At 38.6% G+C, this 13,608-nt stretch overlaps 1 protein-coding gene across 2 annotated transcripts in view; it reads right to left on the reverse strand.

Annotated features, from left to right (window-relative positions):
• The window catches only part of CARMIL2 (capping protein regulator and myosin 1 linker 2), a 64,758-nt gene that overhangs the window by 40,054 nt on the left and 11,096 nt on the right, over window positions 1-13,608 (reverse strand). For both annotated transcript variants that reach the window (XM_088136028.1, XM_025170609.2), the window contains exons 9-16: window positions 13,192-13,265; window positions 12,618-12,693; window positions 10,536-10,624; window positions 8,192-8,286; window positions 7,245-7,331; window positions 4,258-4,367; window positions 2,225-2,302; window positions 403-479 (exon numbers count right to left, since the gene is read on the reverse strand). In XM_088136028.1, coding sequence (XP_087992154.1) covers window positions 403-479; window positions 2,225-2,302; window positions 4,258-4,367; window positions 7,245-7,331; window positions 8,192-8,286; window positions 10,536-10,624; window positions 12,618-12,693; window positions 13,192-13,265 — 686 coding nt within the window. The remainder of the gene's footprint in view (window positions 1-402; window positions 480-2,224; window positions 2,303-4,257; window positions 4,368-7,244; window positions 7,332-8,191; window positions 8,287-10,535; window positions 10,625-12,617; window positions 12,694-13,191; window positions 13,266-13,608) is intronic.

Below are 13,608 nucleotides of genomic sequence, written 5' to 3' on the forward strand. Positions count from 1 at the left end.
TCATTGGTAGTTAAGGTCCAACGTTCTGTTGCCTGGAAAGATGCAGGCTCGTGGTTCGGCTATAAGGAGGACAGAAAGGCAAACTTGTTGAAGAAGAGGCAAAGCAAGTTTCTGTTCCCCTCTAGGTTTATTTTCTTTGCCATCGTTGTTCCTTTATCTAGTGCTGTTTTTATGGGTTTTTTTCTATTGTTCTTTGTTTTTAAATGTTTTAACCATTGTAAGCCACCCAGAGTTGCTGGGAGTCGGGTGGCATATACATTTAATTCTTCTTCTTCTTCTTCTTCATCATCATCATCTCCGCTAGCAAGTTCCAGGCCAAGCACATGGGGGGCAGGGGGGAATCAGGCCTTCCCAAACCAGTCCCCAGCCAGAGAAGTTCAGCAAAACATTTCAAGCTCTTACTTGTGAGAGTAAACATTCTTGCAGAGGTTCAGATCGGTCAGGTTTACACAGCAACCACCAGCCAAGGCACTGAAGAGCTGGCAACAGGAGAGAAAATAGCCAGGAAGATTCAGCACAAGCAGGCAATTTCCATTCATAAGAGGAGTTCTTGGCCACCGGGGAAAAGAAATGTCTTAGTTGCCCAGAAGACATACCAAAGTAGAGATAAAGTAGAAAAGAAGAAAGGAACCGCTTCAGTCTCTGCTCTCTTGTTGCTATGTAGAAATGGGAATCTGTGTTGTAACATTATTTGACCCATCCCCAGCTACCATTCCTTTGCTTGCCAAGGCAGAAATATTGGGAGTAACAGACCAAGTGCAAGTCACAGGTAGCCAAGCCGATAGCAATAGATGGAACAGTGTTAAGTCTTGATTTTTTTAAAGATTTAGGGCAGAGCCTAGGGTTTGCCAGTTATCCTGACATCTTTGCATTCAGAGGTCATAAAACCTTGGAAGGGAGTGGAAGTTTTGATTACTGTTTACCTGGCCAACTGGCTCAGATACTCTTTTGATACTTGAAAGTCTATTCTACAAACCTAAAAATACCTGTCAGAAATAAACGTTCTCTTTATTCCAGGACCTTTCTGGACTGAGATCATCCTTGACATTTTGAAAACACATATTGGCACACCCACAACATGCCATAGAAGACCTGGCTTTTCAAAAAGTCTTTAGATAAAGACTTTTTCTTTATTTTATTAAACTGTATTTATCGTAACAAGTTTTACAAGAAGAAATACGCAGAATTGAAAAAAAGAAAAACAAACAAAAATATAACAAACTTATTCCCCCCCTCAAAAAAAAACCAAAGGAAAAAAACAAGGACAGGGAGGGGAAACTATGTGTATATCAGATATCCATCAAATATCAAACAATACTTAAACATTTCAAAATTGACCTTAAAGAAAGTAAATGATAGTTTTTCTCTTGTTATGAAATGAAATGAAATCTAGGCCAAAGAAGAACATATTGTGTCATTTTTGGATTAGCAGATAAAATTGCCTTTTGAAAAACAGATTCCACATCTCTTGAATCCAATCTTTAATATTAGGAATAACACTACTTTTCCAGTTTCTCAAAATAATTCTCATAGTAATTCTCCAGGCCTGATATAACTCTCCTCAAAAATGTAGTCAAATCAAAACAGCCTTGCTTGATGACAAAACAGCCTCTATGGTGGACATGAGAAGTCACAAAATACTCATTTAACAGAAGGTCAACTGAGAAGTTTGCTTCCTGTTGTATCTCCACCATTGTAGTTTATGGCCTAGTTTTCTGGACAAGTGTACACAGTCCCAAATGAAGCAGTAGATTACATCCACTCGCTATTTTTATTTTCCAAGGATGACTATGGAACTAGGTTTCTTGTAAATAAAGATGATGCCTTAAGTTTCAGCATACCTGCTTCCTATATAATTATTATTTTAGTAAAGAGAATTTTGGAGCACGGTATCATGAGTTGTCAGGGAGCAACTTCACCAGTATGTCTATTATTAAATAGATATAGATGACTAGCTACACCCATCCCAGTTGCCATTTTGCAAGCCTACAATAAGCAGTCAACACTTCAAATGTGCTCACTACATCCCCCCAGCTGCTGGGAAGAACCACAGGGTTGTATGGACTACACATCTGGCTTAACATATGAGGGTTCTATGTGCTTTTACTACATGTGCTCATGACACTCTTTGCAATCCTGATGGACCTCATCAAAATGATGCAGAAAAAGGACAGGATGCAACACATTCCAGGAAGATCAAAAACAGTGGTTGCTAGTTGCTCACCATATCCAAAGCACAGTCTGACCCAGAGAGATCAAGATGATCCAGAGCATTTGGCTGACTCAGGAAGGAAAACAAGCCCTGAAAGAGAAAGAGGAGAGCTGATGCAAAGAGAAATTTCTACTGTGGTGGTGTCAAGCTGTTCTACTTAGGGCATTACATTACGTTATCCACCCTTAAAAAGCATTCAGAGACGGAGCAGGCTGAAAATCTTGCTGTTAGGTGACTTCATGAGATTGTAGTTTTCCTTGAGCTTCACTAGTGATGTAGTTCCTTCTGACCTCCACTGAACTATCTTTACAGACCAAAAGGCTTTAAGGCTGGGATAGCTTAAGAAAGGGTGCAACTTTATGCATTTCCCAACCATTTTTGTGACCTACTTTCAAAGCACTTTGTGATCTTTCTGCTGAATTTTGGCCACGTGACTGCTGAAAATCAGTGGTGTTAATTAAACCTGTAGCGCAAGATTTTAAAATAGATTTTTTCAAAAAATCCAGCCCTCCACTGGCCTCACCAACATGTGTGATTTGGTCATGATCCCACTTCCCTGGTTCTTCAGCCATTAAATGTGGTCTTAGGTTATCAAAACATTACCCCCTCCCTTGTAAGGGCTGAACTAAATATGGACTTGATTGTATAACACAAAAAACTGCAAGCTTTCAATCCATTATCTTACCTAAATAAGTATCATGATAGATGGTGTAATAATATTAAAAAGATTACAACATTAATAAAAAGACTCTCATGATTCAAATTCAGATTAAAATATAATAGTTAAAAATCCATATCAGCTATATCTCTAACCACAATAGTCAATTCTATTTAATCAGTAAGGAAATTGTTTGAGAAATAGAAGCATAATCAATGTACCATGAATGTTATCTGTTACATTGGGGGAAACCAAAAATATTTTGCCTTATTTACTCTTTTACCAATTATGTGTCAATCCTAGAAGGAACTTTTTGCCAGCAACAGAACAGCTCCTCGGATACTGATAGTCATAAAATCTCTGATGGGTGAAAATTATGTAGTCTTTGAGCTGGTTGCAAAGTTTGCTGAAATAGCCAGAAAATTGAGAGCAATTCTTCTCTTGTGGGTTGCAGTTGATTGCAAAGGATATGAGTATGTGAAATGGTTTTATGTTTTGAAATCTATTTTTATTGTTTTAGAGCAATTAAATTAAAATGCCTCTGCATTTTAAAACTCCTTTGTATGCTTGAATTGCAAAGCCTTTGGCTAAAATCAAACAAAATTGTATCAGTTATTTAATTGCCATCAACAAGCAAATCACCACATAATATAGACTTAATTTATCCTTTCAACATATGGACTCCATTTCCCATCTATTACCTACTATATATTCCATTCAGCATGTACAGTCTTTCTCCAGAGTTTCGTATCATCTGACATGAACAGAGGATGAAAAGCAAGGCCATCTGGGTTGGGGCACCAAGACTTTGGAATATCCTTCCTAGAGACAATTGCGTGCCTTCACATTATATTACATTATTTGAGACTAACCATGAAGCCCTGGTTCTCCAAGAAGGGTGTTGTAATATTATTGAAAAAAGAGAGTGTTTGCTATCTTTCATGCTGCTTATGGCTTTGTCATCTTGTCTTCATTATTTTTATATTTAGAAGAGAAACAACTCAACTGATTATGGATTTACCAATATAGAACTGGCGACCAAGGTCTGAAGCTCAAAAGAGCTGAGCTTATTCAAGAATATAGAGATCCTTCTTCTCTATGATCCATTGTCACTAGATTTAAGTCTACTCATCCAGTCCCAGTTGTTACAAAGTATGTGCAAGATGGAGAAATCTGAGCTTGATTTGTCAGATATAATTTCAGACTGAATATGGCAGATCACACACCCTAAATATCTATGTGGCACATTACTTAGATGGCCACCAAAAATGGCTAGGAGGACTTCTTTGAACCTGAGGACTATGATTACCTGTTTCTCCCCAGTTCTAAGGAATGAAGAAGGGAGGGTATATTAATGAAACTGCTCCCATAAGTAATTCACACTTACACTTCCCCCTTCAGCAAACAAACTTCCGGGATTTCCAGAGAGGTCCAGATGGGTCAGACAGGTCCTGAATTCTCTGTTGTTGATGAACGACAGACACAGGGCCATCATTCCTAGCAAGAGACAATCAAGAATATAAGATTAAGATTACTGCTGAGCTCATTCAGTTTCATGAAAGAGAATCTGCTTCAGAACTTCCTTTCAAAAGAAATAATTTCAGAGAAAATCTTGGGGGTGGGGGTGGGGAGTGTGCACTGTGCCAGATTTAGGCATAAGCTAAACAAATTCACTTTTAAGTATTGTTTCCAGGGTATACTATCGTATAATCTATGAGCGATCAAGCCAGCCATATGATAAATATGTAATCAGTAAATGCATTCATTTGAAAATAATATGCATTTTTCACTTTAAATACCTTGCTATTAAATAATTAAAAGGCATATATATGTTTTCAATTTTTTCATGGCAATCCAAGGTCCTGTTTTGTACGCACCTTTGTGAGATCTTCTGGTATAACTTTTTAACAAGGGGCCTCCCTATATATATATAGCTTAGGGCCTCACCAAGTCTAGATCTGTCACTGAGTGCAGTTCTTACACTAAGAACTTAGTTGTGTGTGACTAAGAAGTATGTGAAGTATCTTCTCTTTCACTGTCCAATCCTCACTCCAGTGATCTCCAATCTGCAGTTTCCCACACTTCCACAAAATCCCAAGAGGGACCTGGGAAACGCCTCTACCTGTGGCGCTTTCTAGTTGAGGTACCATCTGCCAATAAATTGTTAAAGTTGTTGTGTCTTTTATAGAGATTATGCAGCTGTCCACCCAGGTTACAGTGTGATTTTGGAAAAAGATGGTTTACAGGACTGTAAGCAGTGGCCAATAGGAGTTATATACATGTCCATGCATACTTCAAAGAACTTTTTAATTTATTTATTGAATTTGAAAGCTACCTCATTCCAGATGCCTCTGGGTGGCTTTACAAACTTAAAACAATAATTCAAAATGATGTCAGTAATTCCTATCAGCTTGCATAGCTAAATTTATTTATTTAATGAGTAATTATTTAATCATTCCCAGTGTTGTTCCTCTTCTATTGCATTTCAAATTAGATGTTGGTAAGAGCTTTGGAGGGGCTCTGATGGTCATAACCAAGATTTGGGGGGAGGCCAGAGACGGTGCAGCACGAGAAGGCAAAAAGATAGCAATCTCTTTGGTAGATCAAGTGTCTTCCCACTGATCAACAGAAGCTGCTGATTTCTAACAAAAAGTCTTTAAAAATAAGATCTGCCTACTCTAAGAAAGTAAGCTTAGGGAAAAATGGTTCTAGTAATAAAAAGTTCCTGAGCTGAGTTTAGCTGTACCTTCAACCTTATTTGTAATTCTGCATGATCTTCCCTGAATTATCATTTTGCACATGACTCCAGTTGATAAATCACGATGTTCTGGGGAAAATCAAGCAGCCAGCTCTAGCCAGAAAGTGGCAGACATAGAAAGCAAGGGCAGATTCCTTTTGTTGGCAGAGCTGTCTTGCTCTGCTTGAATGCTGGTTGATAAAATTCAGCCTGTTTCAGGAAACCTTGACCTGTGGCTAAAAATAAAAAACAACAACCTGGACAGCACAGAGTTCCTCCTCAGTGAGATAGCTGTCAATGGACCTGGCCCTGCTATTAGGCAGCATGTAGAAACTGTATCAGGCAGTTGATTTGGGGTGTCATGAAAGGTTAGTAGATGTCTGCTTTTTGGTTTTTGATTACAGGTAGTCCTTGGTTAATGACCACTCATTCAGCAACTGTTCGAATTATGACGACGCCGAACGAGGAAACTTACGACCGGTCCTTGAAGTCGCAGCTGTCACGGTGTCCCCATAGTCACGTGATCGCAATTCAGGCACTCAGCAACCGGCTCACAATTACTATGGTTCCAGCGTGCTGTGGTCACTTGATTGTCATTTGTGACCTTCACTGCCTGCTTCCGACAAGCAGTCAATGGAGAAGCCAGCAGCAGGTTACAAATGGCGACCATGTGACCTCATGCTTAATGACTGCACGGAATTCACCTAATGACGGCAGCTGGAACTACCACAACTGCGGCTGTAAGTCGGCACAGTCACAAGACATTGTGTTTTATGACTGCTTTGCTCAGCGATCAACCAAGGACTACCTGTATTACCCATTTACTGCCACAGAGAACCGTGCGCCATTTTCTGGTTCAAATGGCCTACACCCATTTGCAGAAACAAGGAGTCCTTCCTTTGCTTCTACCAATGTGTTTGCATCATTCAACCCTAACCTTTGTCCATCATTGAGTTCTTCACACATTGACCTGTCACTGTACGGGAGATGGAGTCGCTGTTTCCGCTTCAGGCAGTGATTTGGGATGCCAATTATAGTGTTTATTTCTTTAAAACATTTCTGTGTTGTGTTCAGCAATAAAACAACATCACACACAATTTCAAATATGAGTTAGCATCAAGCAATACTTAAATGATTATGATACATTGCATTCCAAATAAACAAACCAGCAGCCAGGATATACATTGAACAACAATAATAGTAAGTCAAATGCTCCGATAAAAATGTGTTCAGCATGTGCCTAAATTGAAACACAATCAGTGCATGCCATACCTGTATTGTAGCCTTTATAAAAATTAAATCACATGAGGGATCCTGGATATAGACTTTATTATTTGTCTTTTTTTTTTTTAAATCAGGCTATGAAAGAGTTTGGACCATCCATCCAAGGAATGAGGAAAACAGATCAGATCTGGGCGTTAAGTGTGGGTGTGTGTGTTTTCAACTGAGCCAGACTAATGGAGCACAGAACACAGAAACCATAAAACACACAACTCAGTACATAAGACCCCAGGCCCAGTGAGAAATCTCATAGTAAGGCAGCAACTGTGATCCAATGAAAAAGAGAGTTTGTGGATTTCAAACAGACGGAGTGAATCATAAGAAGCCTTGTAGAGAAGAGGAAGGGTGGGATTTACCTTTCTGAGTTATCGAAGTCTTGGCAAAGTTCAAGGACTGGAAACCCTTGACGCTTTGCTCGAAGGTCTGGCTTAGAGCAATTATACCTGTAGGCAAATTAGAACAACCAGAGTCAAGTCAATACATGGTACAACCACAACACCCATGGGAATTTCCAGATGGACAAGTCCTTGCCCTCTCTTAGTTCATTACTCTTCTACAAACTACTCATAGAATTGCACCTGACTTTCTACAGGATTGGGGGTATTGAATTACTAGTTCAGGAGACCTTTTTTTTAAATAGGAGAAGGCAAAATAGATATTTGCACACTGTTATTGTTTTCTTTTTGCCAGTTTTAATTTGCTCAATGATACAGGTCTTTTAGAGCAATCATGTATAATTGGTGTCTGGACTTGTAACACAGTAAACATTTTCTGCTTCAGAAATGATTTGGAAAGAACATGAATTGCCAAGCGAAGTTAAATTAGCAGTGAGATCGTCAGTAAAAGATGGATGGGTGGGTGGGTGGGTGGGTGGATGTTTTTGCATTTAAGTACACAAAAGGATGCTATGATGCTGTCACATTTCCATTAAATACTTTCCATTGGGCAAAGGCATAGCTGGAAAAGTGCCTTGATGTTATTAAAAAGATAATAAACAAATTCTGTCCCCCCCTCCCCATTAATAGTAGAGGCTTGTCAAGGGGCAAAGAATAAACGTGTTAACACAGCACCAAACTCTAGAGCAAGTTCCTCCATGGCAGACACCATCCAATGTGTGAAGGAAGATGACATCAGGCATTGGTTATACAATCCCACCAGCAAGATCAGATCCATTTCTACCATTCCATTTTAATCATATAACAATTGAAAAGCTGAACAGGAGTAACGAATCCAATCCATTTTTATGGCCAGATTATAGAAAATCCTACTGCAAAGCATCTGCTGAGACATTGGGATGTCCTACCTCGATCCTCCAGGAGGTTTCTAGAGAGATTAAGGGTATTTAAGGCAGAGTCGGGATATTCTTGAAGGACAAGGGCCATCTGCTGAGCAAAATCACTACAAAATAGAGACAATTTCACACAATGACAAGGAATCTATGCAGAGAGAGATTCAAGGTCTACAGATTGTGTCCAAATATTTGCAGTTGTCTGGAGTTTGCTCCCTCCTTCAAGGGGCTGTGTCTTGTCTATGACCTTCAAGGTCCGGAATAGCGCCATGGATAGGGAGATAGTCCTTTGAATTCCATCACTTGAAAACGAGTTCCAGATCTTATGGGTCATCTTTTGAGTCTGTGTTGCCAAAGTATACCAAACATTTCTGAAACCCAGCCTGGGCTGAGGAGAAAAGGAGGGAGGGAGGGAGACTAAACTTGCAATCAAGCATACAGTAAAAGTTTGAGGACAATCTCTGACTTCCCTTCCAGCTTTGAGATTGAGAGAGAGCCTTTGGTTTGTTATAGATGCAACAGAAAGGTAGCAGAAGAATTTGTGATCACAAGGAGGTTGAGCAGAACTGTTGACCAGACTCTCGTTGGATAGGACTGATTTCTGATTTGGCTTCTGGTTGGTGTGTAAGTAGACCCAGAATAACAGCTAAAGTCAACCTCACTGGAGACCATCTGGTAGACAAGGTCTTCAAAATTCTTCATTAGGTAGGATGTTACAAAACATACAGAGTAACAGCTAAAGTCAACATCACTGGAGACCATGAATGTTCTTCTAAGCCTACACGTGTGCTTGAGTCTTTTGGTGGCATGGATGGACTGCATTTGTATCTTAAGCTGGCTGATGTTTTTATGGTGTTTTTAACAAACACAGTACTATCTGCCTTCCAAGGTGTTCTGAAGTTCTGAATACTAATTAGGTGTTGTTTTTTTAAAGAAAGTATTTGTATCTATCAGAGTTAAAATGTACCAGGCAAGGTACTTAAACAGGAAAATATCCTTTCCGGGAATTCTCCTATAACTTTTGTTCCTGAAAATGAGAACAAAACAATTGTTCCCATAATAAACAATTATGTTTATACATAATTGGTGTGCCTATCTGTGTCTATATGTGCGTGCTTTCACGTCAGTCTTGACTCCTGGCTAAGGCTTGGATTAGTCCCTACAGTTTTCTTGGCAAGATTTTCAGAAGTGGTTTGCCCTTGTCTTCTTCTTCCTGGGGCTGAGAGAGAGGGACTGGCCCAAGGTCACCCACCTGGCTTCCATTCCTAAGGCAGAACTAAAACTCATGGTTTCTAGCCTGATGCCTTTAACCCCTACCCAAATTGGTTTTATTCATACATACTAGTCATTAATAAAACTCAGCTTTCTAAGAAAACTTAATGAATCAGTCCAAAATTGCATCTAGTTGAGCTTACTCTAGAATGCCACCCTCCAATGGACAATATGTCTCATCGTTACCAGCCAGCCTCATTCCATGGGAGCGGGAAAGTGCATTTATTTAGCATTAACTAAAAGCTTATAGGCTTCTCGTTCACGGCTTTGTCATTAAAGAAAATTCATGATTATCTCTCGGGGAAGTGGGCTCCCTTTTTCTTTTTCCTAAGCTGCAAATTATGATCACTAAGAAGGATAAAAAAATGTATGTGTTGCCTAAGAAAATGCCTGTCTAATCATAAAGAGAGTCATTTTAATAATATAAATATGCATCAGAATATAAATACAAAGTATTTACATTATAAATAAATACTATACTATATTATATATATAGTATAAATATGCATCAGAATGGAAGATAACAGGTCCTATTTTAAAAGCAATACCCTCTTTTTCCCAAACAAGGATAGGAGTATTTCTAAGATGGATACCTCCTATGAGACAAGCACTAGTGCACAACATGAATAATTGATAAAACAGAATTCTGGTTTCTCCAAAACTATAATTTAGCTATGTGTAAATGTAGGTAGATTTAAAACAAATCCAATTTGTTGAACTGCCCAGAGTCATTGGGAGTTGGGCAGTATACAAATGTTACTACTACTACTACTACTACTACTACTACTACTAATAATAATAATAATAATTCAAACTCTTTCATTAAGTGACATTGTCATGTTTTGTTTTAGTTTTAGTTTTTTTGTTTTTGTGGGGTTGGGAGTTTTTGTGTGGCTGTTTTGCAGGATAGTTTACTCCTCTCTGAATAACTGTAGTGCTTATTCTACAGCTTGCATTAAGTTATCGGATCTCTTAGTCGCTTACTCTAACACAAACTCGCTCGTCAGAAAGCTTCCACATTTTGCTGCTGCTAGAATTTTATGTCTTAAATTTCTAAAGGAGTTGCTGTTAAAGTGCCTTTGCTTACCATTTTAAGCCACAGTTTTCCAGTTCCAACTCTTTCAAAGTCCCTGATTTTCTGAGGGCCAGAAGGATCTCCTCCAAAATATCCTGGTTCTGTTGTAATTAAAAAGGAAAGAGCCACATGCCATCAAAGCTAAGAAATGAAGGCTTCCAGCTTAGGAAAAAGAGCGAAAGTTGTGATCCAAGAATGGCCAAACGTCTCTTGACTTCTTACCGGCATAGTGCATGTTAATAATCAATGCTGAAGGCCCCTATTACAATTTCTACCTGTCGTCATCTTTTCTCTCTCATTGTCCATTCTGAACATTATCTCATCCTGGGCTGACTATGGGAACATTAAAAACTATTTTATTCCAGGTCACACCGCAGCCCTGTTGACACAATACACTTAGCACATCAAGATGCATTTGTACAACATGCTAAACTTGATTAGTGTTAAACCTGCTTAGATTTTTTGAGGTTTAGTGCGTTATGTGAATTCAATCCCAATGAACTAGTTATAGTCACTTCATTTATTATGCACTTATAACCCAATGCAATACAGACATAGGATGTGATATATTATATATCCTATTATATATTAAAATTGTATTATAAGAGGAGGAGCTTCTATATTAAAAGACTGATGGCATGTACAGTAATGATAATAGCAGCTATACATTTAAAGTAACTCATAAAGATTATACAACAACTGCGTGTCATAGTTGTAAAATGGAATTCTAAATTGATATAGTGTGCTTACAATAAAAAAGAACTATAATTTTACTTTATCTAGGGCAAGACCTAATGGTACAACTTGAGTGAATCTAGATAAAGGGTTAATTCAGCAAGCAGGTTAGGTGCACTGTGCGGTCAACTGCAATGTTCCTCAACCTGGTGACCTCCAGAGGTGTTGCTAACTCCCACCACTTCAGCCAACATGGTTCTTTGGCATGCCGGCTGAAAGCGATGGAAATTCCACTTCAACACTCAGGAGGATGAAATGGGCCAGGAATTTTGGTTATAATATCCAAATGGATCAATGGGAGAGAATGTGATTAAAAGATCTGAAATCCACACAATTTAAAAGAAAACTTTTTAAAAAGGATGTACCGTTGGAATATGACACCAGAGAAATTGTCTAAGATGTAGGTGTAGAGGTACTTCTAATCACTGCTGGAAATGTGAAAAACATGAAGAGACATTTTATCATGCTTGGTGGACTTGTGAAAAAGTGAAGAGACACTGGATACAAATACATATGGTGATGCAGAATATTTTAAACATTAACATTCAGATGAAACTGGAACCTTTCTTATTAGGACTTATGGACAGTCAACTAGAAAAGGTTCATGGATGATTGGTTTTATATATAGTAACTGCAGCGAGGTTATTATATGTTCAAAGATGGAAGATTACAGAAATACCCATAATGGAGGAACAGATTATGGAGATGTCTGAGTTTGCAGAAATGGCTAAATTGACTTGTTTGATTAAGGAAGGAACTACAACTAGTTTTTATAAAAGACTGGGAACCCTTTATAGACTTTTTGCTGAAAATGGATAAAAATGAATTGGTGATTTCAGGATGTATTGATTAAAAAGCTTTCTTTATGGGAAGAAGGGAATGATGATATGCAATATGAGAGGGTGGAAATGGTAATTGCTATGTTTGCAACTGCTGCAAAGAAGATTGGAAGTCACGTTAGATATCTTTTTCTTGCAATTTTGTTATTCTTCCCTTACCCTTTTATAATCTTTTTCTATGTCTTCTATGTTTCTGTAGTTTTTTTAATCTTTGTAAAATCTTCTTTTAATAAAAATTATTTAAAAAAAAAACACTCAGGAGGACACTGAGTGAGAGGTAAACTTCTCTGTTGTGAATGGCAGAAGGATCTGAGATTTCAGGAGGCATATTCTGTGTTGCTTGCTCCATGATCCTTTCAACACGGGGGAAGGGAAAGCTTGAACAAATTGAGCGGTCTACCACTAAACCATGGGCCTTCTCCAAAGTTGCTAAACATCCTATGAAGTTCCTCCCTCATCTTTCAACAGGCCTTGGAGAATGGAGGACCTCTGAGGTCTCTTTGCTGGCTGCTGCACTCACCAGTTTGAAGTCTTTGCAACTTAGCTTTGTAAACCACTGATTGAATGACAAACCAGCCACACAAAGAGCTATATCTCTGCAGAAAAACAAAAACAATATACATAGTTAATTTCAAGGTCAGTTGGGAGGATTCGTAAATAAGTCAGCACAGAGTTCAGAAAGAACCTCATCTAACTACATGACTTTAGGGCTACCCTGCAGATACAAAGCACAACTCCTACTTGGTCAAGTGGGGATGGGATGGGTTTTTTTTACTTCTATGTGTGGCATATTCAGCCCAGATCTACACACCCACCAAGCCAAACAGATTGTTTGCGAGGTTTCCTCCTTAGCTTTGCTAAGGGGTTGAGAATTAAAACACGATAGCATTATCTTATATCAAAGGCTTCTCCTCAGATATAAGGCTAGAATTCTGCTTCTTCTTTTTTAAGCAACAAATGAAATTCTGAGAGTTGCAGGTGTTCCATCTTATTTTAACACTCTTTCATGATTGCTCTCCCACAAATCCCTACCTACATTTTGCACATCCATGCCTATCTGCTAGACCATGATTCTTTTATAGAGAGAGACTCACTGGCTGGGCAGGTGGTTGAAATCCAGCAGGTTGAACTCTCTGCATCCCTGGACGTGATAAACATTATCCACATCCTGGGGGGAAAAAAGTCTTATCTTACTCTCAATAAGAATTTGTCATCATTGAATGGGCATTATCTTTGCTGGGTACACAAGTGATTTTAAACAACCTCAAGCCATCTTTTTAGTGCCTCTTTTGAAACAGGTCAGATTGAACCCCACAGTTTTTTCATCACTTTCTCTCTGTTGCCCTCTGACTCATCTCTGTACCACATACTACAAGTCAGCTCTGTACCACTAAAATTCCCCGCTTTCTTGAGCTACAAGGGCAGAGTTTGTTTGCTTGTTTATGAGATAAAAAGGCTGCCCAGGGACTCCCCCCAGAATTGAAAATAATAAAAAGAAAAGCCTATAAATC

The sequence above is a fragment of the Python bivittatus genome, unplaced genomic scaffold (assembly GCF_059951505.1).
Source record: "Python bivittatus isolate LINGU-HERP-01145 unplaced genomic scaffold, Pbiv_v1 ctg000190_np1212, whole genome shotgun sequence".
NCBI lineage: Eukaryota > Metazoa > Chordata > Lepidosauria > Squamata > Pythonidae > Python > Python bivittatus.